Genomic DNA, 27,596 nt, shown 5'->3' on the forward strand with positions numbered 1-27,596 from the left:
AGTTTAAAAGCACATAACGTTTAGTATAGTATATCATGTGTTACTATAGTAAAGTTGCACATCATCTTATAAGAACGTGTTTACAGTATATATATATATATAATCTTTATTTCAGACAATAGTCCATATCACATAAGATCAACGTACAAAAAACCAAAAAGACAAACATGGAAAAAGGATAAAAGCGAACCGTTAATACAATTCAAAGTGCAGTAGTCACAGTAGTACATATTCAAGCACTGACACATCTAATCAGCAGCAGGCTGCTGAGCCAGTGTTTGCGCAGCCTGGACGTGACCCGGTAACAGCTCTTCACAGGGTTCGTTAGTGCCTCTATGATGCTGTTACTAGACACCTCCAGGCGTTGCATAAATTTGTGCATGAGTTTTCTTAATAACGCATCGCATGTGGGCAAACCAACAGGGGTAAACAACTGACTGGCACTGTGCCACCTAGGAACACGTAGGAGTAACCTCAAGGCATCGTTATAAGCCACTCTGAGCCGTTGCATGCTCTTTACTCTGTATGAGGACCATAGATGGGCTGTATACAAAGCGATGACATAATTAGTGCACATTTAACATCTGCTGAGCACATAGAAATTTCCTTAAGAGCATGTTGGCCTGAGCTGAGCATATATTTTGCGACACTGTCGCTGGATGTCACTGTCATCCCTGAGATCCTCAGAGAACCAGGGCTCTGCCGGGTCGAACCCTCCGCCCACCGTGTCCTGCTCATAGAGTCCTGCCCCAGCACCACCGAGCCTCCTCCGGGGACCACCCAGCCCTTCTGGAAGTTTGACCCCGAGGAGGTGAGGCGTCGGTCCGTGTAGTGCCAGTAACGTCCCTGGATGGAGGACCAGACGAGACAGAGGTGGTGCCAGTCGCCGGAGGGAGCCCACCGGGAGCCGCCGGTACACGGGGTCTCCGACGACAAAGTCCAGGGTCACGGAGGACGAGGAGGGTGAGAACATGATGAAGATGTAGAGTGGGAGGGGTAGGATTGGGAGGTGGAATGTGAGGACGAGGAAGATACATATTACATAATAGAGACTAATATTGTAATTTTACTCCAGTCTCCACTCCAATTATCTGAAAACAGGCTATTTTGGCACGTTTGTGGGATTGTTTTGAAATGTAAATAAAATGTAATTTCCCTGGCATGAAATTTGCGATATAAAATTGACTTTAAAGGGGATTCTCTAAAATGGTGTAGCCTACATCTGTACACATGTCAAATTTGATGGTTAGTTTCTTAAAATTGATTCAGATCACCACGAGGCGAAAAATAAACAATGCTGCCATCTTGTGGCCTTGGTTTCAACACTTAAGTTCTGAGTGAACACATGCGAGTTCACCTGCCAATCTGTGGAGTCAGGAAGGACACTGTCCGCTTTTTACCTCCCTTCTGATGATGATTTCCTGTTTTGGCTATATAGAAGTGTATATTTGTATGTCTCTAAATGTTATGATGAATTGAACATGGTGGACCCTCTTGTAAACAAGCATAGTGCTTTATTAAATTATTGGTCATCCAATCACAGTTGAAAGTTTTTGTATCGAGTTGTGCTTGAAATGTACTGTAATTCTGCAAACTGTTAATGAATAATTAAATGTTTTCTTTGAAGATGCCATGGGCTTGAGTGAGATGGTCCACTGGCAGTTACAGCTGGCCTCAGGCCATATGTTGCTCGCACTAGAGAAAAAGCCTAGGGATAACCAAAAGATCAATAACGTTTGAAGTGGTGTACGGACCATAGACTGTAAGGTACGGACTGATCAATGGGCCAATGTCATGTCATGTCATTAACAATCAAGTTGACTTGAACTTGGGGTGATGTCGGAACTTGGCCGGGGTGATGTCGGCCTCGGATGGAAAGGAGACGTTTTCTTTCTCTCTCCCGTAGTCATCATCCTCCATCCATAGGATACGGCGTCAGGTCCACAGACAGCATACGGCTCATAACGCAGTCACCGGTCTAGAAACAAGGGATTAGAGTTTGCATTAAATAGCATTTTTTCCTCAGACTCCCAGCAGGGCATCAGATCTATGGTAGAACAGTTATACTTACATCTGAGCAGACTCCCAGCAGGGCATCAGATCTATGGTAGAACTCCTCTTTGAGAGAGATGACGATGATTTGCATGTTGTTCTTGGACTCCTCCCTGATGAAATCTGTCACCTGGACGCACGCACACGCACACGCACACGCACGCACACGCACGCACGCACGCACGCACGCACGCACGCACACACACACACACACACACACACACACACACACACACACACACACACACACACACACACACACACACACACACACACACACACACACACACACACACACACACACACACACACACACACACACACACACACACACACACACACACACACACACACACACACACACACACACACAGGTTCATGCGTACAGAGATGATGATGATTTGCATGTTCTGTATAGAATCCTCGCTGAAATCTGTACAGCACAGGTCAGTGGTTCTCAAAGGTTTTCATGAGACAATATTGCATGCATGTATCCAGGGATCCCCATATAAGATTTGTCTTGTGTTAAAAATGTTGAGCTTGGGCCCGGGCTGGCCTAGCGGTTCGGGCACCTAGGCTGTTAGTGGTAATCCAGCCTGACAGCGTGTGGCGGGTTCGAGTCCCGATCCCGACGACATTTGATTCCATTTGTACAGTATCAGAGTTAAAAGTTATACATTTGGTTCCATTTGTACTAGTACACTCTCAGAGTTACAGACCTGTATAAGGGTCCATTTGGTTCCATTTGTACACTCTCAGAGTTACAGACCTGTAAGGGTCCATTTGGTTCCATTTGTACACTCTCAGAGTTACAGACCTATAATGGGTCCATTTGGAACCCCCTCAAGGAACCGAGGGTCCCTGGATCACACCTTTGAGAGCCACTGCTTTAAATAAATACATAACTAATATAGAGCAATTTTGATCAAATTTAGGACCATAACTTTTTTGTTATAGATTATTTTGACATCTGAATTTAATTCAAACAGAACCGCGCATGCACGACACATGGTCTGTCTTGACCTGTTCTGCTCTATATTATAGGAGTGTCAGGACGCATGAGATAACTTTAGTTGAACTAGAGTTCAAATCTGCTGTGTTGGTTGTGTTACAAAACCAATATGAAGTAATCTGGGCTAAACTTCATGATGCGTGGGTTGCTGGAGAAGCAGCCTGTACCGTTTTGACAAAGTCACATTCGAAAGCAGGTCTTGGATTCTCTTCCACTTCTGCTTTGAGGGTTGATATGACTCAATCTGGGAACGCCGTGATTCACAAATTCCCCTAAACACCCTTCTGCTTTTGTCCCCTGCAAATGTGTGGTTTGCAACATTTAGGATTAGTTCACATTGGTCCTCTTCTTATCAATAACATCACATCTAGATACAGTTGTCCTCTGCCAGACTGAGTTTACTTTGAGCTACAGGCTGTGAGACCAGTTAAACCATTAGTAGAGTCATTATTGAATGAACTAGAATGGATGGAATTGCTGCAGCAGATGCTGAAGAGAAGACGCCACTGTTGGACAGAGGAAGCACAGCAGCTCAAACTAAGGTCAGTGTCATTTCACTTTTACTGGTATTTATACAACTGCACTCTAAATAGATTGCAAAAACCAAATAACTTGTCTTTGTAATATTCTTTTTATTTTCTTTATAGATCAGTAAGTCCAGGCTCTTCCTGGCCGTGTTCACAGCTGTCCTAGGGAACTTCAACTTCGGCTACGCGCTGGTCTACCCATCCCCCGTGCTGCCCGCGCTGGAGGACCCCTCCACGGACCCCTGCCTCCGGATGGACACGGACCAGGGGGCCTGGTTCGGCTCCCTCTTCATGCTGGGAGCGGCGGCCGGAGGCCTGGGCGCCATGGTGCTCAACGATGTGATTGGACGCAAGCTGAGCATCATGACGTCAGCGGTGCCCTCTACCATCGGGTGAGTGCGTCCGTGTGCGACTGTGCGTGTTACCATATCTGATGTGAGTTTTTTACTTTGTCATTATTATCCCACAGCCACTACCAGAATCAGAATAGGGTCGACATGGTGTCTATTAGGATCAAGCTTACCAGCACTCCTCCCAACTTGCCCCAGACTATTCATAAGTACTCTGTCTTTGGTCTAGGCTTATTATCGTACAGTACGATACGATTGTACAGTTAATATAAAACGCATTATTCAGGCCACCACATTTCAGCCACCCCTTTTGCCCATTAGGACCACTCTACTCAACGTCATCAAACAGCGACACGCACCTATGGTAACATCATTCTACAGGCCACAGTTTTCTGTGTTACACCTTTTCATTGTCTCCACCAGGCCTGAAGGCACACACTCCCTGGATGCCAACATGAATCTCTGCCCCAAATCTTTCAAAACGGCCTGTTAAAGCGCCACCAGGAGGCCGACCTTTGAAAAACACATTTTTGGATATTACTCCTCCAGATTCTGTCCTAAAATTCCGCAAAACGTTACATGCTATATGGGCTGCGTTTGCGTGTCTTAAGTACCAGGTGTTATTACTTAACTTAAGAGCTGGAGGCGTGATCAATGCCATTTGGCTATTCTGAGTGGCCAAAGAGCATTGACCACGCCTCAAATGCCTCAAATCATGAACGCAGCGTGCAATGTGTGTGTGTGACATGCGTGTGCGTGTGTGTGTGTGTGTGTGTGTGTGTCAGGTACATGCTGATGGGTGGAGCAGCAGACAGGTGGATGCTCCATGTGGGACGCTTTCTGACCGGTGTTGCCGGGGGGATGACCGCTGCCTCCATACCTGTAGGTTACCATAGTTACACAACTCGTTATAACCACCTGCACATCAGCACGTGCATTACTCTATAGAGCGTCGCAGTCCCGCCCCCTTTCAGAACTACGAGTGGCCCAGGAAATTATTCTCCATTCATTTTCTCCATAGGCTTTTCAAAAAGTATTCATATAAAGACGGTTACACCGCGGACAAAGCCAACTCGGATTGTGACAAATAATGACAACAAACACAATATTTTGTGCCGATCAAATAATTTGAAAGAAGAAAATAAAGGCAGCATACAACACTATTTGTTTTGTTTTAATAATATTGAATGAGTGTTTCCGCTAAAAATTATTTGGTTCACAACCCTAATAATTGGTGATAAAAACTGGAACCAAACCATGGCCGCCGGTTCCCTGAAAGAACCATGGTTCCATGAAGAATCTGCGTGCGTGCGTGCGGGTGTGCGTGTGTGTGTGTGTGTGTGTGTGTGTGTGTGTGTGTGTGTGTGTGTGTGTGCATCTCAGGTGTACATCTCAGAGATATCCTATCCAGCTGTGAGAGGAGCCCTGGGATCCTGTCCTCAGATCACTGCTGTGTTTGGAGCTCTGGTTCTCTATGCCCTCGGTAACAACCTAATAAAACATGTATCCATCTCTCTCTATGCCCTCGGTAACAACCTAATAAAACATGTATCCATCTCTCTCTATGCCCTCGGTAACAACCTAATAAAACATGTATCCATCTCTCTCTATGCCCTCGGTAACAACCTAATAAAACATGTATCCATCTCTCTGTATGCCCTCGGTAACAACCTAATAAAACATGTATCCATCTCTCTCTATGTCCTCGGTAACAACCTAATAAAACATGTATCCATCTCTCTCTATGCCCTCGGTAACAACCTAATAAAACATGTATCCATCTCTCTCTATGCCCTCAGCTTTTGTATTTATTTTTCAACATTAAACTATATCTCCTAAAACGATATATTATTTTGATATCGATTCGATACCGATATTGCCCATAATGGTCCGATACCGATGTGATGACCCGATGACTTGCCCGTCCTATACATACAGGTCTGGTGTTGTCGTGGCGCTGGCTGGCGATAGCAGGGGGAGTGCCAACGTTACTGATGGTGGTGTTGATGGTGTTCATGCCGCGCTCCCCCAGAAGACTGCTCTCCCTGGGGAGACACCAGGAGGCTGAGAAGGCCCTCCGCTGGCTCAGAGGGAAACACCACGACACCAATGCAGAGCTCACCATCATGCAGGTGAAGCACGTGGTGGACAGTAACAAAGTACATCTGTGACCCACCCATTTATAGACATCTATGAGTATAGGGAAATGATAAAAATGCTGCTATTAATTCACATTAGCTTTCATAAGATCACAACTGGCTGGCACTGCCATCAGCTAATTGAGTACTGTATACTTGAGAAAAGGTTTTGAGTATCTGCACTTTACATTATATATTACATTATATTTGTGGGTACTTTAATATTTCAAATACATAATATTGTATTTAACTCTACTACTACATTTCTAGGGCGGGAAAAGGTACTTTATGAATTGAGCAGTTGAGTCCCTAAGTCCATAATTTATTCTGACCCTGCCTGCCTCATAGGAGGGCTGTGGGCAGTTTGGAAACCGTCTTCCAGTGACATCATCATTAGGCAGATTATTTTTAAACAATATTGCTGCTGCAATGCTTGTGCAGACTCTGCCGAGTGAAGTCGATCGCTATCTGTACATTCAACCACAACGGACAGCCACAACGGACAGCAGCACCGTAATATCGTCTGGTTTCCCTCCTCTCCAATTCAGGCCATTGGCACGGGCTTCCTTTGCAAATGGGGACATGAAGTTGCGGTTATAGGCCAGGTCATGAGCCTGCTTAGCAGTGCTCTGTGCCGTCCGCAAGATGCTGTCATAGTCGGCGGTGTTGTCGAGTTTCTTGAGCTCCTGCAGAATCATGTCATCTGGCATGTTGTCAAAGAGGCCATCGGTGGCCGTGAGGATCACGTCACCGAGCTCAACATCAAAAGAGGAGCTGTTGGCTGCTTGGGGCCTGCTTCCCCCCGGGGAAGCAACGCACAGCTGCAAGGGAGAGTTGAAGCCGTGCACTTGCGCTTTCGACCTGTGCACCACCTCTCCCCCTCGCACCACCAGGAACCCAGAGTCGCCGAGGTTACACGTGTGCAGACGTCGACTCCCCCGTTCTAGAACTACGATGCAGACGGTGCTGCTGCCCAGCAGGGGGTCCTGTCTCTTCCGGAGCTCCTTGTACGCAGAGGCGAGGATGCCCACCGGGTTAGCGGGCGTGAACTGGCCTTCCTTCACCAGTCGCTCGCATGTCCCCATCAGAGTGGCAGAGAACAGGGAGGGGTCGATGCCGTGGGCGCGCCAACCACTGACACCATCTGCTATGCCCAAGACGCTGGCAGATGTATTTTGTGCTATGAAATAGGCATCGTCCCCATAGCACATCTCTTTCTTCAAGGTCTTCTTGCCCTTGCCAAGCTTCTTCCCGTACCCAGAGCTGGCTGTGATGAGGCTGTAGAGTCTACAGACAGATGTAGACAGATCTGGTGGTGTGTCTGTCATGAGAGCACATGCAGGCGCATTGGTAACATTCTGTTGTTCCTCTGTCTTTGATGGATGGATGGATTATGTTGGACTGCATTATGAATATCAGCCAGGAATGTACAGAATCTCTGTGCGAACTGTCAGACCGATGTCAGTATGACGTCACGTTGATGACATCAGGGATCTCCATTTATGGTGATAAAAGGGACACAGATAGACAGATGGGTTCAATGGGTATAGAACAGATAGAGCGGGTTTAACTGTGCATAACATTGGTCGTCGACGACGACGACGTTAGGTCGGTGGATGACAGATGTCATAAATGCACTGATGTCAGACCATATCCAAGTCACAAACATAACATGGCCATATATGGAGACTGGTGCATGTCACAAACGTAAACATAAACGTCCGGTCTCATGCCAGACATGACAGAAACCGTAACAACACTGATTCGTGGCCCCTTGTATGGCTATTCAGGGTTAGATGGAGTCAGTGTCCTGATCTTATATGGAGACGGCCATATATGGAACATGTCACAAGGCGTGACGGACTGACTGACATGAGGTTTTCATAGTAAACGACCTTTGGAATGGATACATCTTAAATATCTTTCAATCTTTTCAGTTAAGCACCATTAATTCGTGGCCAGCTCAGTGGCCTTGTGGTTAGAGTGTCCGCCCTGAGACTGGGAGGTCGGGGTTCAATACCTGGCCGGGTCATACAGAAGACTGTAAAAATGGGACCCAATGCCTCCCTGCTTGACACTCAGCATCAAGGGTTGGATTGGGGGTAAGTCCCTGTGACATACTAGCGTCATGTCCAGGGGGTGTACTTGTACGCTACAGAAACAGGAGATAGGCTCCTGCCCTAAGGGCCTCATGGCTCGGCAAGGCTATACATTCATTCGTAAGGTTAACAAAACATTCCTCAGGTTGCACACCCTCTATAGTCTAGTCCAGTATGTGTGGGTTAGTGTACACATGTCTTCACACCCTCTAGTCTAGTCCAGTATGTGTGGGTTAGTGTACACATGTCTTCTGTCTGCCACGTGTACAGCACAGCATCAACACGCAGGGCAGAGTCACATGGTCTGAGCTGGCCACACCCATCTACTACAAACCAATCGCCATCGCAGTGCTGATGCGCTTCCTGCAGCAGATGACAGGCATCACCCCGGTCCTGGTTTACCTCCAGCCCATCTTCTCTCAGAGCAAGGTGGCTCTGGAACCCAAGTAGGACATTCTCTTCTCTTCTCTTCTCTTCTCTTCTCTTCTCTTCTTCTCAAGACTGAACAAGCGTTGCTGTGTGTTACCACCAGGTTTGATACTGCCATTGTAGGGGCGGTCCGACTCCTCTCCGTTGTCGTGGCAGCCAGCCTGATGGACAGAGTTGGCCGTAAAGCCCTTTTGTACACATCAAGCCTGCTGATGTTCCTGTCCAGTCTGACGCTGACCATGTACTCCCACGCCACACCCTGTCCTCCTCCGTCCAACAACCTCACCGGGTTCACTCTGGACCACAGCTCCCACAGTGCACTGCTGGGCATCACTTCAGACCCCAGTGCACCAAGCCTCGTTCCACTCATCTGCACCATGCTGTTTATATTTGGTGAGTATAGTCACAAGTCTGTGGTAATGACACTCAGTGGTTTTCAACCAGTGGTCTAGATCTTTAACTCTTGAGAGAGTAAAATGAAACCAAATGGACCCATATGGGTACATTTGGTTTCATTTTACGCGCGCTCTCTCTCTATGGTTCTGGGGGGGAAGAGGTCGCGCAAAGGTCGTCGGGATCGGGACTCGAACCCGCCACACGCTGTCAGGCTGGATTACCACTAACAGCCTAGGTGCCCGAACCGCTAGGCCAGCCCGGGCCCAAGCTCAACATTTTTAACACAAGACAAATCTTATATGGGGATCCCTGGATACAAATATATTGTCTCCTGAAAACCTTTGAGAACCACTGACCTGTATATTAAGAGAAACACCTGTCGCCATGTTGCTGTCTCCTATAGGTTATGCCCTGGGCTGGGGGCCAATCACGTGGCTGCTGATGTCAGAGGTGTTACCGCTGGTCGCCAGGGGCGTGGCCTCGGGTCTGTGCGTGGCGGTGAGCTGGCTCACGGCCTTCGTGCTCACGCGCGCCTTTCCACACCTGCTGCAGGAATACGGCCTGTACGTTCCCTACCTGGCCTTCACCGTGGTGTGTGTGCTCTGTCTGCTCTTCACCGCCGTCTGCGTCCCAGAGACCCGCGGACGCTCCCTGGAGGAAATAGAAAATTACTTTAGGACAGGACGCAGTTTCACCATCATCCAGTAAGTGGCAGCATAAAGCAGTGGTTCTATACCAATGTTTCAATTCCAAGGACCTGGATTGCCACCACCAAAAAACAGTGTTAATTTTGTTATTAAAGACTTAAGTCGACTAAGGTTTTCAGAAGACTAATGCATGGTGGACAATTCCATACTGCTTTCTCAGGTAGGGTGTGACCTAGACACCTAGACTCTCCTAGATCAAGATCGTATGCACTCTGTGTGTGTGTGCGTGTGCGTGTGCGTGTGCGCGCGTGTGCGTGTGCGCCACACCTTGCATACAATCTAAAGAGGTACAGTGACAACCTCTGCAATCTACTGTCAAAACAAAACATAATGATGCTGATGTCATAATGGCTGCTATGCATGAGTATTATGGCAGGAATCTTCAAGGAGTTGGCTCGTCATGACCTAATTGCTTTATGCATGAACATACATGACAGGTATACAAGACAATGAAACAACTAATTATAATGTAACATTATGGTTGTGAAAGTACAACAAGAATCGGCAGCATAGAGGCCTACTATGTGTACTGTTCATACATGCACACACAGTCGCAGACATCCACGCACGCACACTCTAAATCATTAGTAAGGGGTTGTAATTACTACGTACTAAGGGTTTATTCTGTGTGTGGTGTGTGTGTGTGTGTGTGTGTGTGTGTGTGTGTGTGTGTGTGCACAAGCTGAAACATACAAATCCTGTGTTATTTATCTCTGAGAGTCTACAATGGATAAACTCACACACTGAGGATTTCACTGTGCACATTTTCCTCTACATATACGTTTTTTAACTATTTGTTTACTGTATAATTTACATTGTTGCATTGTCCCTCCTTGGCCTGCCTTATACCCTTGGTACAGGCCCAGTGCCTATACTTACTGCATATTGAAATGTAATACTGACTGTTCAAAACGAAAACCAAGAAAGGCAACACATGTGAATAAAAGTACAGATAAAAAGAACTGACTCGATGCCTTATTTCCGGGATGCACTGTTCCGAGAATTATACTTTGTCAGGACACTCCCGATTTCAAGCTTGCGTATGAGTCATCGCCTGTCCCGCTGGTGTGAATGATGAGGTCTTTTGATTGACAAGCGCTGTACTGCTAAGTTAGAATAGGGAATGTGTGTGGACTGTAATGTACAGCCTGCGTCATTTAGTAAAACCTCGTTCTGATATCTTCGCTGTCGTGTGAAAACCTCATAATATGCCCAAATTCTAGATCTAAATCTAAATCTAAATCTACAAGAGCTTGTATAGGTCTTGTACCTACATGTATACAAGCTACATCATACAAGATATATGCGACACTCTGTATGATTAAATGCACCACCAACAAAACAAACAAGTTGAAATAGAAAGATACAAGGTTTGTGCCTGGCAGCAATTATATATATTTATTTATCTATACATGCACCAAGTCTCGCACAGACGTCTGTAATCCACGTAACTCGAGAACCGTCCGCCCCACCGACTTGACTTCAAATTCGACACATGCGTTCCACACCCCCACAGGGAGGGCAGTGCCCGGTGTCGTTCCACACCCCCACAGGGAATGCAGTGCCCGGTGTCGAGATAGTCGGTTGTCCAGAACCACCAACAAAGGGCCTCTCTCTGCCCAGGCTCTGGACAGGGCCCCTGTTCCTCTGAACAGGGCCCCTGTCCAGAGGAACAGGGCCCCTGTCCAGAGGAACAGGGCCCCTGTCCAGAGGAACAGGTCAGCTCCATAAATGGAGCTGACCTGTTCCGACATCACAATGATTGTTCCGACATCTGCATAGACTCCATATTTGGGCATGCCTTGACAAAGAACTCCATATATGGGCATATAGGGGACACAGACATAATAACTGGGTGGGGCATGCATTTTCAACTTGCATCGTTCCAAGTAGGCCCAGTGCCCAACGAGCACCGCTCTAGTTCTTTATAATTTGCTTGTTTGTGCCTTTTATATTGCCTGTCAATGTCTGTTTATATTGCGTTGTTCGCTTTGATTTATTTTACCAGCACGTTGGTTGACCTGGTCATGTTACATGAGCTATATAAATAGCATCACACGAGTGATAAATGAACAGAAACAACACCATTGCAATGGCTACAAACATCTTACACTTTTTGACCTTGAATTAAACCACAGGGAACCATTTGTCAAGACGTCAGACAGGATGCCTTCTGAAGTAATGTTGTCTACTGTAGCCTGGCTAATAAGCCTTCGGCGAATTACAGTGTGATATGAGTATATGGCTTATTAGCCAGGCTAGTCGATTCTACTGCACCTACAAACGTTCTGCTCGTAAAACACATGTAATGAGCACTACAGGAAGATGTGTTATGAACTCCTCTCAGGCTGTGTGTGTGACCGTGTGTGTGTGTGTGTGTGTGTGTGTGTGTGGGGGGGTGTGGGGGTGTGGGGGGGAGGGGAATGCTGTCTAGTCAAGGTACGTCTATGATAATTACCACCCACATGGATTCCGGTTTGTAAAGTCATTTGATGACTGATAAGGCCCTTTTACTAAAATTAACATGATTTACAACATAAACAGCTGTTTGCAAGTGAAACCGTTGAAATCTAAAACTGAATTTGACATGGCTATGAAGTGTATACTGTACTGTACACTGATATGATATATATTATAAAGTGTATACTGTGTACACTGATATGATATATATTATAAAGTGTATACTGTGTTGTACACTGATATGGTGTATAGTAGTATACTGTATGTATACACGACTGACCAGTCATGTCATTCTTAACTTTTTCGGTCCACAGCAAAAGTAGTATAGCGTCACAATCATAACCACTTCTATGTACTTCTATGTATCTACCGGTATTTACACATTGGCTATTCGAAAATAGCAGATCTCACAGAGAGGTACTTTGTGCAAAGCTGCTAGCTTGTACATCTGCTATTTTTGTAACTGTAACTTTTTTCTTTTTACACACAAATCTTCTCTTCTGGGGGTCCCTGGTATGAAAGATGAAACATTTTCAGATATATTTTAGTCATAGTTTTTCGTCAGTTTTTAGTCGACAAAATGAACACCGTCACCCAGGTAACCACTGCTGTAATTTTCACGTCATAAAAAAGGCCTCCACTGCCAACATGTCTGATACTGTATAATCTCTCAAGATATATTCAGAGCTCCGCAGCTGAATCTGTCGCAGGTTTTAACAATTTTTTTGTTATTTTTCTTATTTGTAATTATTTGTTTCGTCCAAAATATTGTGTGTGTTGTCATGATTTGTCACGACAAGAGTTGGCTTCGTACGACGCTTAAAAGGTCTTTAAATAAATACGTTTTGAAATGTCTATGGGAAAAATGAGATTCATTTCCTGGGCCTGGCATGGTCATGAAACGGGGCGGGACTGCAACACTACATATATAAGCGTTGTGGTCCAAAAATAAACAAGCTGTCTCGGCATTATTGTCTGGGAGGTGTCTGTATCGTTTGCAACAGTCAGTCACTCATATATGATACAGTCTGCTTCTAGCGAAAATGTAACTAATTCAGTAGCAGTAACATTAGCGTTTTCTCTCAGTCAGTTGATTCTTCATATCCATATGAGTGAAGTGGCCTGGGTGACATGTTTATTTTTCAAACACAGTTCTTATATGAGGCGATCTAAAATCCCTTATAATGCATTATAAGGGATATAATGGATTATAATGCAAATAAAAAGTACATGAACCTGTGGATTTGCGCCCTCTACCGATATGGACGTCAGACTTCGGTGCTCTATTTAAACTGATATTAGAGATAAAGAATCTCTAATAATCTCTGTAATGAAGAGGAAATAAATCATCCCACCCTCCCTTACTCAAACAACACATGCACGCACATACACACACACACACAAACATCACAGGCTTTGTGGAGAAGGATTGTTCTGCGCTCTGGAATGTTGTTCATCAGGCCTGACGAAACATACTTACAAGCACACACACACACACACACACACACACACACACACACACACACACACACACATCACAGCCACAGCCATTACCCTATAAAGTTTATAGGTGTGTGTGTTTGAGATTACTTTATAGTATGAAGTAATCTCAAACACACACACCTTGTTACATGGTAGAGGACATACGTCTACGTGTGTCATCTGGCGAGGGGCGTTGTGGGTGGAGGACAGAGAGGACACAGCCTCCGTCTCTCTCTATAACGCCTTTGAATGGAACACAAACTCATTTGGGTAATTTTCTTCTCGATGTGTACACTGTCATATTTAAATGAACACTCAAAGTCAAAGTCGTCAAAGTCGTACGATTTGTCACACACGTTAGCGCAGTGAAATGTGTTCTCCACATTTGACCCATCTCTTGGAGCGGTGAGCCGCAGCCAAGGAGCGGTGAGTCGTAGCCAAGGAGCGGTGAGCTGCAGCCATGGAGCGGTGAGCCGCAGCCAAGGAGCGGTGAGCTGCAGCCATGGAGCGGTGAGCCGCAGCCAAGGAGCGGTGAGCTGCAGCCAAGGAGCGGTGAGCTGCAGCCAAGGAGCGGTGAGCTGCAGCCAAGGAGCGGTGAGCTGCAGCCAAGAAGCGGTGAGCTGCAGCCGTGCCGCACTCGGGAATCATTTGATGAGTAGATTTGACCCCCCAATCCAACCCTTTGATGCCGAGTGCCAAGCAGGGAGGCACTGGGTCCCATTTTTACAGTCTTTGGTATGACCCTGCAGCCAGGGATCGAACCCCGACCTCCCAGTTTCAGGGCGGACACTCTAACCACAAAGGCCACTGAGCTGGCCCTCTCAGGATATTACAGGACTAACTAAAGGCATTGTTTCAGAACCCTCCTAAAAGGGCCAAGTTGAAGTTCAGTAGTTCAAGTAGCCTCGGAGGCCGCACACGTTTTGTTTTAAAGTTCAAGTCGCAGTCGCTTGACCTGAGGCCGATTCTACAAATGCTGTCTAAATCTTAAGAGTTTTCTGTAAAACCTATGTTGCTATATCAATGCATGGTTCTCAAACTTTTTCATGTCAAGGATCACCAAAATGGATATGTATTTTGGCCGCTGCGGCCCCCACCGTCACTTAATGTGGCCCTCAGGTTAATATCACAATACTGATAGATTATTGATTTCAGCTGTTACAATTTGAAGCATGCAAACATGACCCGCTTTAATTACTTATGTAGGTTAATGACAAAAATGTTATTGTCTTCTTATTATGTCCAATGTATTTGTATTTAGGTAACATAACTATATATTTAAAGGCATTTGAAAGTCAGTTAAATCTAATAAAAATGTTTCTTTTCAGGACTCCAATTAAAATATACCAAAACATAATTCAGGATTTCAATTCAAATATAGCAAAAATATCTGATCTACAAGCTCAAAACGTGTCGCAGTGTGACGCGTTTTGAGCTTGTAGATTCGCTATTTTTGCTACGTGGCCCTCTGGAGTGACTGTGGAACTATAGTGGCCCTCTCCATCGTCAGAGTTGCCCAACCCTGCTCTATGTCCTCCCGGTGGGGGCTCCTCACCGGCAGGTATACAACGGCAGTAACGACACAGAAATGTGTGGGAGGCGAGGAATCAATTGGCATAATGACTACACTGGGTAGAAAAAGTAAAAGGTAAAACATAATTGGCCAGCCAGAGACACACAAAGCTCTGTATACTCAAAAATGCATTTTAAGTCACAATGCCAATTTTATCCAATCAAGAGAGAAAATGTATACACTAAGGATACAGGATAAACAAGTGAGACTGGAAGTGATGACACAAAAACTGGAAAACTGGAAAACTACAACATGTAAGCAGATAAATGGGTCTTTCCTGATTAGATTACATTTTTCACTTACACCACATTTAAATATTCTAAAAGAAACTGGTCTAGATAGAATGCCAGTTTCTGAAGGATGCTGCTGGACAAATTATACCATATGACATGTTTTAAACTCCATAAAATAATAATTAAACTTTAGGGTCATTCCTAAAAAGGGAACAAATTGGAACAGGGGAATTACTGAATGACTGGTTGCCATTTCATGAGTGAGTCTTAAGTCTTACAGACACGTTTCAGGTTAACCAACATCCAGTAGAGATCCAGTCCATCCTGTCAGGGGTTTAAACCATAGAGGTTTAAACATTCCTGGAGAAAATGGCTTGACCAAAACTTGAAAATGAGAAGAATGACTTAAAAGTATGTAGGTATGTGCGGTATGTTTGTAGGTTGGTGTACCTAAATGTGGCCAAATTTGAAGGTGGCTGATGAGGTGGCCACTGGGTGTGTAGGCAGGCCTATACTATCTGAGAAGGAAGTGAAGTGGTCATGTGACTGGGCTGCGCCATGACACTTTCATGGACACTTTCATGGGAGCCAAACTACCCGGAAGTTTGGCACTGGAGTCAATGAAAGCTCAGTGACCAGCTCATGAACAAACATTATTTATGAACAATTGAGACCTTTTGTGAAGTAATCACTTCTGGAAAAACCTTTCATGTAACACATTATTGTCTGCTGTGTTGTTATTCGATGTGTACACTGTGTAATTTTTATAGAGGTATGATATCTAAAGAGTACCTTTCTGAACGCACCAAAGTATCGCGAGACTTCCCACCATTTCCTGTCTGGCAGCAAAAACTTGCGATACTTCGGAGCCAGAAACGATACCTGCTGCCGTTTAGATCCTCAGATAAAATTATATACTGTGCAGCTCTGTGCACATCGAAAAGTAAGTGATTAGAAAACAACCTGTGATATGTCTTCTGTTATTTTCCAGAAGTGATTACTTTACAAAAAGGTCTCAATTGTTCATAAATAATGTTATGAGCTGGTCCAGCCAGCTCCATTCTCTGCCATGTATTCATTGCACTTCCGGTGTGAGTTTGGCTCCCATGAAAGTGTCCATGAAAGTGTCATGGCGCAGCCCAGTCAGGTGTGCACTTCCCTTCCTTCTCAGAGCTTCCTTGGCCTATACTGTATGTATACTGTACATATTATGATGTAATAATAGATGGGAATGAGTTTAGGTTTTTTAAACAGTATATTGGAGGTCTGCGCTGGTATCCCATTTGTGTCCCTTTGATGCATCTCCTGACCCTGTGCCTTATACTGTAGTTTTATTTTATTATTTTTCTCTCAACTTGTGTGCATTTGTCTCCACGTTCATGCACGTGTGTATGTGTAATGATAGTATATGAAAAGGCTTCTCTCAATGAGAGATTAAGACCTTTTTTCCTGTCACATTCCAGCACAAAGGAATGGGTGACTCTCTGGTTATACTCAAAGAGATGAGAGAGATGGGGAAATTAATGTATTTTTAAAGAAATGTCTTCCTCTTTGGTATACAGTCCTTTTGAAGTGTTAATATTCTTAAATCAACTCCAGATTGCATTGCGTCTACACAGCATCTGAAAAGGCTTGAGTCACCCTCCTGCATTTTCATGTTAATGAGGGGAGGCTGCAGGCATGCATAGGGAGGGAGTGGCTGCAGTGTTTTAGGTGCAGGTGTGACAAGATCCCTCAACCCACCCACCTCCACCTGTCAGCCACAAGCTCACTGGACTCTAACGCAGATACACACACACCTGCTGTACAACAGCCAACACCTGTCAGCCACAAAAGCTCACTGGACTCTAACGCAGATACACACACACCTGCTGTACAACAGCCAACACAGGGTAAGACTTTTAGAGCATCGCTTCATGCCTTTTTTCCTGTTTTGACTATAGGGTTTCTGTTCACAAAGTACTGGAGTGTCTTTGTTAAGTCAGTAGAGGTATATACATGTAGAACTGATGTGTTTGAGATTGCACGGTGTGTCTGGTTGCAGCGCTAGACTCAGATTTTGAACATAAGAAGTAAAAGTAGCAAAACCACAAAAATGTTAAAGTAAAGGTTCTGTATTCAAAATTGTACTTGAGAAAAAGTACAAAAATGTCGATACATTTAAAATGGATTTGTCAAATGTTTTTGAAAAAAAAGCAGATCTACAAATGTGCTAAAGCCATCAAATAATTGTATTGGCGTAAAAAAGGTACAACATTTGCCTCTGAGATGTAGCGTATAAAGTCTTGAAAAATGTAAATGCTCAATTAACGTAAAATGTGCCTCAAAACAGTACCAAAGTACTGCTCGAGTACATTTACGTAGTTACTTTGCACTGCTGAAAATGTGAACAGTTTCGACTCAAGGGATAGTTAGCCAACCTGAACAGTGATGTAAGATAATGTTATGAAGTAGCCTACTGTAGTCCAAGTCTCCACCCTTCATCCCCAAGTAAGGATTTGATGACTTGAGTTCCCTTAAAGCTTTAATCTGATAAACTTGAGTCTCTTAGAAATGATTGCACTCATGAAAAAACAATTAATTTCTACTTTTAAGTGTTGATATGTCAGTAACATAATATGTACTACAGCATATCAAAGTTATCTTAAAATGTACACTCTGAGTATTGGATTGCACTGTGTTTTAGCCCTCCATTCTTCATCGCTCACCGATATGAAAACCTGAGTGCAGTGGTGATCCGTGTTATTAGTTTTTCATACAGTTAACAGGGTCAAAGTGTTTTACTAGTAGTAGTAGACGTAGTAGTAGTAGTTTAGAGGGTCTTCTTGTCAGTATCGGCTGAGCAATGCGGGCGTCTACAGAAGCCACTTACATTAAAATGAATGCACTCGGCTTGACCAAGGAGATGGATTGTTGAGGTAGAGTGCCACACCTACCATCCAGCTCCCATTGCTAGACTTGCGCTCCTAGCGCCTGAGTTACCCACACAGATTCAGGTCAGCAGATTGACCAAACAGTTGTACTCACATGCTGAGTTGGCGGTGACCGGGATTGAACCTTGCAATTCAAAGGAGAGCCTCATGCTGACTGAGTTTAAGTTTTAAAATGGAAAATATAGGTCAATCTTTACACTGTGTGCATTAGATGTTCCATTAGATGATGACAGGGTATTTCTTTTCTAAATGTTTTTCTACAAGTCAAGGGATCTAGGGACGGGGCAGCTGTAACGTAGTGGGTAGAGACTCGAGAGGTGCTCCAGTAATGAGAAGGTCATGGTCTGTGTGTCAAAAGTGCCAAAACAATTAAGCCCTAATTTCTCCCAGCTGAGCACTCATCATAACCACCTGCGTAACCATCTGCTGGGTGAAGCTGCAACTGAATTTCCCCCAGTGGGACTATAAGGTCTACAAATCAAATTTGATGTACAAGAGAGGAGGGAGCGGGTGGAGGCTGGGGGGGCGTTGCTGTATGAGTTTCTTTAATTAGGGAGGGAGGGGAGGGACAGGGGGGGGGGGGGGCGTTGCTGTGGATGCACTGATGGGTGAGGAGGCAGACCATGTATTCTATCATCCTGTGGAAAGACAGGAAGCCAGTGAAGGGAGTATGGGTGTGATGTGTTCATATTTTCGCACTCACCAGGATCCTAGCAGCACTGTTCTGTATGCTGGAGCCTCTCTGGATGCTCTTGATAGGGATCCCGGGGAGAAGTGCGTTGCAGTAGTCGAGCCTTGAGGAGACAAATGTGTGGATGAGTAAACATGTGGATAGTGCAGGTTTTATAAGGGAAAATGTATGACTACGGAAAATGTATGAATACGGATGTAAATAAGAACAGTGATTCTCTGGCAAATACATAGACATTATATTTGATTTTGAACACATATGGACAAACCCGTACCTTGACATGGACACAGAGAATACACACATCAATAGACCAAGTGTAGCGATATTAAATGGAAAAGTAAATAAACCCCTCTTCTTTTATCTTCTTAAAATTGCTAAATACAACGCACAAAATACTTAGTATTGATACAATCGATTATTTGCATTGCAAAACAAAGCGTTAAGATACAAACTATGTGTTGCTGTTTACATTTCGATGTACTTCGATTCTGGAAATTAAAATACATTTTTGGATGCAGTCACTATATTGTATCACCCCTATTATTTTACATAATTATAGCATTTATAGGGGGAAAACACCACCGTGACCACTATCAATCAATTACATTCACAGCCCCAGATAAAGTTCCAAATGTAATGCTTGTATCCATCATGGTACCCTACTGTACTTCCCTCTGGTAGCCATTGTGTCATGGTAAAGTCACTGTCTTAAACTGTGAAGTTGACAGCATGCTGAGGAGGAGGAGAGGGTCAAGAAAGAGGAATGTTTCTGCTGACATATTGTCCTCAGGGTTGGTCTGACACACTCGTGTGAAGTGTGAGGGGCGCTCTTATCGTACATCATCACATTCCGGCCAATCACTTTTCTGTCCTAAAACTTTAGCCTCACTTTTTAAGCCCTCAGCCAATCAAATCATCGCTATGGTGGGTACACACGCGCGCACACAAAGCTTATTTATTAATATATATGTTTTAAACTTTCCCCAATTTAGTTATTACATGTGTAGTCCCTCTCACTGCTAGCCAACAGGTGGTGGTTATGTGGGAGGGTGTAGACAAGCATGTGTCTCTTCTGAAAGGTTGCCAGCCGCTTCTTTAGAGACATGACAGCAAGCAGTTTAACCGGCAGGGCATATGCAGTGGAACACGCTATGCAACCTAGTTCTTCCTCTCCTGAACAGGCACCACAACCAACAGGTATAGGAGTCTATAGGGACAGAGATGAGCTCCCTAACGCCAACACCAGTTGTGTTCATTGAAGCACCAGTGGCCAAGAGGGATATAAAGATGTATTTTGATACGAAAGACCCCACACGTAAATGTACTACTAATGATCAAAGTAGTATTTGTTTGAGCCATTCTTCCACTAGCACCTCTGACTAACCACTTCAACGTTGACCTATAGTGCGTCACATTTTTTGTAGATCTAAAAGCTCATAGCGCTGAACGAAAAAATGCATAAAGGTGATGTGATGTTTTTAAGAAAAGAGCATTATTGTAGTGAATTATTTTGAAAGTATTTTTAAAATAATGATATACATAATCAAATGCAGGCTGAAATGGTGATTTGGGGAATAACTTCCAGTTCGACCAAGGGGACAAGCATCCCTTCACTTTACTTTATTTTTGAATAAGCAAACGGGCAGTGCCATGTAAACATGGCACCTTGCAGCATAGATTAGATTTGTTAGATTATGACATAACTGTCAATTGCTATTTTGAGTCAGGTCTACATGTGGTATAAAGATATATCTACACATCTACAAATCACTTGCTACAACAGATCACTTCCCCATCTCTCCCTGGTTCCAGCTGTCACCAGGCCTACTGGCTAACTGCAGCATTATAGTTACAACCTGGAGGAAAGCAGCCTTGTTACAGCCACTAGATGCCAGGTTCAACAGGATCTGTTACAAAGGATCGGCTGTACTTCAATCATGGCACCACAATTTTCTGTCTCTTTGTCAGATAGTTTATTTTCTTATGTTTCTGTGATGTTTTCCATGTTGTGAAATAGTTTTATATTACGCAGACACCACACCTATAGTCCCTGCACCTGGCTGGACTACAACTCCCAAGTTCCTTCATTTAGCTTACTATGGATTCAGACGTGCATTCATTTAATTAATTAAAATGTAAGGGTTTATTTAAAGTAGTTAAATACCGGTAGTTGCATTTGACTGTGCATTGGGTTTGGTCACTATCCCATTGCTCATTCATTCTTAGCCATGTTCACATCATACACCAGAAGCTACGATTTCCAGTGTGTGACATCAGAGACGAAAAGGATAAACATGTAGCTGAGCTGCATTCCTTCAACCTTTTGGGTGGATACTGAGTTCCACAAAGGTGTGTGTGTGTGTGTGTGTGTGTGTGTGTGTGTGTGTGTTACTCATGTCATTCCACACAGACCTGTAACCTGAATGACAGGTGATGAACAGCTACAGCTCGGCATGTTAAACGAAAGGCTGCCTGGAAGTCATGTCATCTAGGCTACTGTGTGTGTGTGTGTGTGTGTGTGTGTGTGTGTGTGTGTGTGTGTGTGTGTGTGTGTGTGTGTGTGTGTGTGTGTGTGTGGTGAGAAATTGGATCTATACCATTTAACTATAAACCTGTGTGAGTTCACGTGTGGGATAGCTCCATGGAATTGCTCACACGATTTTCCAATGTTCCAATGTATGTTTCTTGTTTCCAATGTACACCGAATCCAAGCTGACAATAGGGCAGTATTAACAAGGGCGGGTGCAATGTCTTGTAAATGACTGAAACTCTCTGTTTGGCTTTGTCATTCAAAGCCTAGCAGTAGCCTAATGTTGAGCACGACAAAGCTTTGTTCAAGACTCAATGGAAATATGTGGATGTTTGTGGTTGATACTGGATGTTGAACAGAGAACCCAGTCCATAATTCTATGACATGATACAGCAGCTGAGTCAGTGACAAGGCGTGTGTTTCCCAACATATGGATTCAGGAGTCAGGAGTCCTACATTTTTGTTGTTGTGGTGGGGTCCACTTATTCTCACAATATATGAGCCATGGTGGACAATCGGTTTAAATCTTAATTATTTTCTAAATCATAATAAATTCCAAATTGCTAATTGGAAATGTTTTTTTTTGCACCCCAGTTTGAGTTTGACTCGTAAAAATTAGCGTTACAATCTCCTTTTAAAGTTAAACTGGAGTCTACACTAAAATATGCTTATGAGAATATTTGAGTGGTGGGAACTGGGAACGTAATTCTGCAATAAAGTAACAAAAACGTCAGCACTGTCTTGTTGAGTTTAGATAATATGGTCGCAAAAAGCCCATTGTAAAAAAATCTAGAGTTGCAAATTGCGGCTAGCGGAAAACTGACCCTCATTGACATAGACAGCTCGGTTCGAATGCTGAAATGAGGATATTATTCAACACAGACAATATTTCGGATTATTACCAGGCCCATTAAGCTACAGCTGCCCAAATAACGTGCACTGTTCGTCAAACCACTGTTCGTCCGGCAGCCAGATGTGTGGAGTGGGAAATTTGGTTTATAGTATTTTTTTATTGGCCTAAAATATTGTCTATATACATACATTCATGAATCCACTTGCTGACCGGCTGACGGCTGTTGGTATTGACTAGCAATCTTTTTCATTGGGGTTTTTATGTGACCATACCATTGACATCCTATACAAGGCAAAAAAGGACACATTTTCATTATGCTTTAAGTCTAAGTTATGTCAAACTAGGGGGTTTGCATGATTCTAAATCCATTCCAAGTATTAGTTTTGCACAAAACACTCATTGGGCTAAAAATGGCCATACCCACTTGCCCAAATGTGTCCAAAATGTGCTGACCTCATCACATTTGTCATTATGGCTATGGTAGTTTTTAGCCTAAGGATCACGGATTAAAGGATTCAGAATCATGAAACCCCCTAGTAGTTTGAAATGTCACATGCTACTTAAAGCATAATAACATTTTGACATTTGTGCCAGTAGGCATGCCATGGTCACATATAAACCCCTATTTAAAAAAATGCTCAATGCTGGTCAGCAAGTTGATTCATGAATGTATATAGACAATATTTTAGGCCAATTAAAAAAAGACTATATATCAAATGAAACAAAAGAAGCTTGTTGACTGCCTGACTATGTTGCAAGAAATTGAATTCCCCCTGTATGATTTGAATATTAGTTTCACCTGCAGGACCACAGCACCCTCTTGTGTTGAACTGTTAACTAAGTACTAGCCCACATGTTCCCCTCTCCTAGGGTTAGGTTTATTGTTGCAAGCGGGGAACAAAGACCATTTTTGCAGGGTGAGGAACATAGAACCTGTGTGTGATTCAAGAACAAGACACAATGGTCTGGGAAATGGGAATCCAAAGATCATACATCAGTTGCAATACCCTCCATTGACTCCCCACTCATCCAATTTGGTTTGCGATCTGCTTGTCTTAAACGACGTTAAACTCACCAAAATTGCAGCTGTAGTCCGAGTTTGAATTATCCTCTTTCAATCTGCCGAGCTTGTTTTTCATACAAATCCACCGTAGAGATGTTATGAGCTACTTTCTGTCAAGACATCCTCTGCAGGTGATTCTTTTTGTTGTGTGTTGCAGTTTGGAAGCACTAGTTTTTGTACTGGTCGTCGTGCTGCAATGCTGCTGCGGTGCTGCCTCCTGCATTATGTGCAAATTCGAAACGGGTGGTACGCAGGGCCGTTCAGTGACATACGACAAGCTAACTTCGTTTAAGACAAGCAGATCGCAAACCAAATTGGATGAGTGGGGAGTCAATGGAGCGTATTGCAATTGCAACTCTAGATTCATCCCATTATAAAATAAATCTAAAGTTGCAAATTGTTTAGGTGTCAGGCACCGCTTACCTGCATGCTATTATTGTATTTCCCTGTATATCACTGTTCTGACTGCCATGTTGTGATTTTCTGTACAGTGGTAACAGTCTGTCTCTCTTTCTTTAGGACAATGAGTTCAGATGGAGCAACAGAACTCCCACCCTACATTGTACCAGGTATAGCCTCCACCCGCTGCACGCACAAACGCACGGCACGTGCACACACACACACACACACCTTGCTTAAAGGGACACATTTTTAACCCTAATCCCTAAACATGATCATTATGATTCTTGTGTTTAATTGGGATGTAATGTAATCCCTGCTGATCTCAGTTCTTCCTGGACTACAGGCTGTGTGTGTTTGCTGTAGTTCCAGTCAGTCCATGGCATGAATACATTCAGCGTCTACCACCAACCCCTCCACAGTGGGGCACTGTGACACTCAACCTTAATAACTTTAGACATGGTGGCAACAGTGCCATACAGTATACAGGAATTAATTACTGGCTAGGCCTGGCACCAAATCGCACCGTGTGCACATTTAATTAATATAATATAATAATATTAATATGAAATTCAGGTGTCTTTGAGATTGACAGGTGTCCCGGTTGACCGCCTGACATCATTCAAAAAGATGTAACCAACGGTTCCGTTAGTAGACTTCTACATGATCTGAGTTCCCAGAAACAGCTGCTACAAGACACTTCATTCCAACATATTCCCAAAATATAAACTATAATTCAAACGACCACAAAACAACAGTAGCCTAGGCTAAGTTACAACAGACAGGCAGCCTACTAGCACCATACTACTGTGTTGAAGTGAGCACAGAGCATGTACACACAGCTATGGAAAGTTGGAAACGGGAAAGCAGAGGAAAAGGCTGATATCATACACGCAATACATCCACTGCCATATTTTGCTAAATATAATGCAGTGATTGCATCCACATTGTCATGTTATTATTCTACTGTTATAAAAATCTGTTAATATGACGGGCCCAGGCCTACCTAGACCCACCCGCGGATAGGCCCCTGGATGGTAATTGGAGTAATGTGCATTGGAAAGTCCAGAGGAACACATACTTCTACATATTTCCCCCCCAGTCATAGGGCAGTACAATGATTTTAGATATTGATACGCTTTCCCACTACATTCTTCGAGCAGTTCTTTAATTGAAAATATTCACAATTCTGTCTTATCTTTTCTCTCTCTCTCTCTCTCTCTCTCTCTCTCTCTCTCTCAGTTGAAGCTAAGGGAGATGGCGTGACGGTGTATCATGTTCACACGCCCTTCACCGGCAACATGCCTGCGGACGACCTACCACCTGTCCAGGCCCACTCTGCCACACCAGGTAAATGGTTGACCTGGTGTCGCAGAGTGGGCCTGGACACGGTTTACCGTGAACCAGCATCACCTTTATCTGTGCTGCTTCCTGCTAGCCAGTGTGTTTACAGTTTACACACAGTAGAATCCTGAGTTTTGGTCCATTTAGACATGAGGACGATTCTACAAATGTCTTCTAAATTTTCAGTTTTCTTGAAAAATCTGTTTCTATGTCAGTGGTTCTCAAACTATTTCATGTCAAGGACCCCTAGCAAAAATAGCAGACCTACAAGCTTGTAGCGCGGCACTCGGTGCTGCGCTATGAGCTTGTAGATCTGCTATTTTTCAATAGCTAAAGTATAGCATAATGCTTGAAACACCAAAAGAGGTTCCCGCCCAGAATGGGTTAACCATAGATATTAAGAGGCATCTACCTGTATATGTCTATGGGTTTAACTCTCAGGGTGTAAAAAAAACAGACCTGTTCTCACTTTCAGAGTTAAACTCTGCAGCAGGATTCTGCTGTGTATAGCTGCTACTGTATTTGGCTACATCTATTATACATCAGTAGGTTGAGTGTGCAAATTACGTTGTAAATAAGTAAACTAAATTTGAATGCCATCTGTCCATTTTCCACACTACTCTTCTGTCACTCCTCTACCCTATACTTCCACATTTCCTGCTGTTAACTTCTCTGCCTTCCCTTACTCCTCTGCTCCATCCCTATATTCTACATACACTCTCTCATCTTGACTATACCGCCTACTCTCCCTAATTCCATGTCTACCCATCACTCCTCCCTCCAGTCTACACACAGGGAGGCGGCGGTCCTGGAACAACGGTGGACGGGAAGAACAGATTTGTGAGTTATGAGATGGAACTCGGCCGCGACCCCGGCATGACCTCATGTGCCAACTGCCAGCTGCAGGTGATGACCAATGTCACCTACAAGGCGGGGAGATATGCCTGGCTCATGTGCCTGCTGTTCATCTGCTGCGGGTAAGTGGGGGAGAGAGAGGGAGCATCGCAGGGAGAGGGGGAAGCATGGAGGCAAAGAGGTGGAATATAAAGCAGTTATGAGAACATTAAGAGGAAGGGGGGGGGGGTCCCGTGGGACGCCTAGTTGAAATGCTGAGCTAGGCTATTCACAGAGGGTTTCCTTGGTGCGGCCATTACTGAGGTGTACCATTAAGCGCAACAGCACTGATTAGCTACACCTGGCCTACGGAGCACCTGCTCCATGGATTACACCTCAGTAATGGCCGCGCCCAGGGCACCCCTCTGTGAATCGGTCTATAGGTGCAGACTATTTGGTTTTATTTTAGGCATGCCTAAAGATTGGTTGTTAAGAGGGTTTCAACATCTTGGGATGCCCGGCCAAAAAGGCTAGCAAAGCATTCTGAAGGTCTCCGCTATAATTTATGGCAGAGACACCATTACTTATACCCATTGAATACTGACTGATACGTTTATTGTATCAAGAAGACATAGTTTGATTTTGTCGATGTACTGCAACTGTACACTACAGCACCTTTTAAAGTGTGTGTGTTTCTCTCCACCAGGTTGGTTCTCTGCTGCTGTCTGATACCTTTGTTCGTGAAGAACTTCAAGGATGCGTACCACACGTGCCCCAGCTGTAACAGGGTGCTCTACGTCGACAAGAAGGAATGCTGCAAGTGAAGAGGGGAAGGGGGATGAGTTGGGGGAGGGGGGTGGGGGGGGTGGGCTGGGGGATGGGAGGGGGGCTGGGGGTCGGACCAATTACTCTCCACATTTGGATTGTCTGGTGTCAAACGCACACTTCCTTCACACCTCATTCATGAAATAAACTACTTGTGGGTGAGGTAAAGGAAACCATAGGAGAAGTTGAGGAGTTACAAAAGTTTCGATTTCTAGGGCAGTGTTTCTCAACAGGTCAGTCTAATGACCTGAGGGTGGGAAACGGCATGTTTTGACAGGGTTTAGGACAATTGGTGTTATTTAAATTTTGTGGGGCAGTCCTTGGACAACACAATGTTTGTGTGCCGGTGTAAACCAGTAGACACTGTGGCAGGCTAGATATAGTTTATTTCTATGGAAGCAAGTGAACCCCTGAACCTTGACAAAATCATACATGTTTCATATAATATTAAGGAACAAACAGGTAATTAGTATTGGCTCTGTTTTAGCTTTAAGTTTATGGCTTGGACAACTTAAATCAAATGCACATTGTGAAGTTATTTTAATAAATTGATAGATACTGTAGATAAGAGTCCAACTTTAGCTGCCATGATTCCATGGTTAGTTTTAAGTCGCCACGGTAAAATGAAGGCTTGTACATAGACTAGACACTTTGTCAAATGTTTTT

General features: G+C 44.1%; 4 protein-coding genes across 4 annotated transcripts; 2 read left to right on the forward strand and 2 right to left on the reverse strand.

Moving 5' to 3' along the window:
• Positions 1-607: 607 nt before the first annotated feature.
• Positions 608-973, reverse strand: ptx4 (pentraxin 4, long; the record flags this gene model as incomplete). Its single annotated transcript, XM_080776501.1, is given in 3 exon segments — positions 608-736; positions 739-889; positions 891-973. Coding segments are annotated over 3 exon segments (363 nt in total).
• A 2,450-nt stretch (positions 974-3,423) lies between these two features.
• slc2a6 (solute carrier family 2 member 6) lies at positions 3,424-9,761 on the forward strand. Its single transcript, XM_080776841.1, has 8 exons — positions 3,424-3,606; positions 3,712-3,983; positions 4,727-4,823; positions 5,325-5,424; positions 5,880-6,073; positions 8,449-8,624; positions 8,711-9,000; positions 9,407-9,761. The coding sequence occupies exons 1-8, from the start codon at positions 3,529-3,531 to the stop codon at positions 9,709-9,711; spliced, it is 1,512 nt and encodes a 503-aa protein (XP_080632967.1). The 5' UTR covers positions 3,424-3,528; the 3' UTR covers positions 9,712-9,761.
• Positions 6,556-7,407, reverse strand: LOC308324345 (protein phosphatase PTC7 homolog; the record flags this gene model as incomplete). Its single annotated transcript, XM_080776387.1, has 1 exon — positions 6,556-7,407. One exon carries the CDS (start codon positions 7,405-7,407, stop codon positions 6,556-6,558), a length of 852 nt encoding a protein of 283 aa, XP_080632513.1.
• A 7,452-nt stretch (positions 9,762-17,213) lies between the features above and the next one.
• litafd (LITAF domain containing) lies at positions 17,214-26,943 on the forward strand. Its single transcript, XM_080775409.1, has 5 exons — positions 17,214-17,350; positions 24,048-24,097; positions 25,170-25,277; positions 26,056-26,248; positions 26,812-26,943. The coding sequence occupies exons 2-5, from the start codon at positions 24,052-24,054 to the stop codon at positions 26,927-26,929; spliced, it is 465 nt and encodes a 154-aa protein (XP_080631535.1). The 5' UTR covers positions 17,214-17,350; positions 24,048-24,051; the 3' UTR covers positions 26,930-26,943.
• The last annotated feature ends 653 nt before the right edge of the window (positions 26,944-27,596 follow it).

Source organism: Protomyctophum bolini (genome assembly GCF_963924005.1).
Source record: "Protomyctophum bolini genome assembly, chromosome: 11".
Taxonomy (NCBI): Eukaryota; Metazoa; Chordata; class Actinopteri; order Myctophiformes; family Myctophidae; genus Protomyctophum; species Protomyctophum bolini.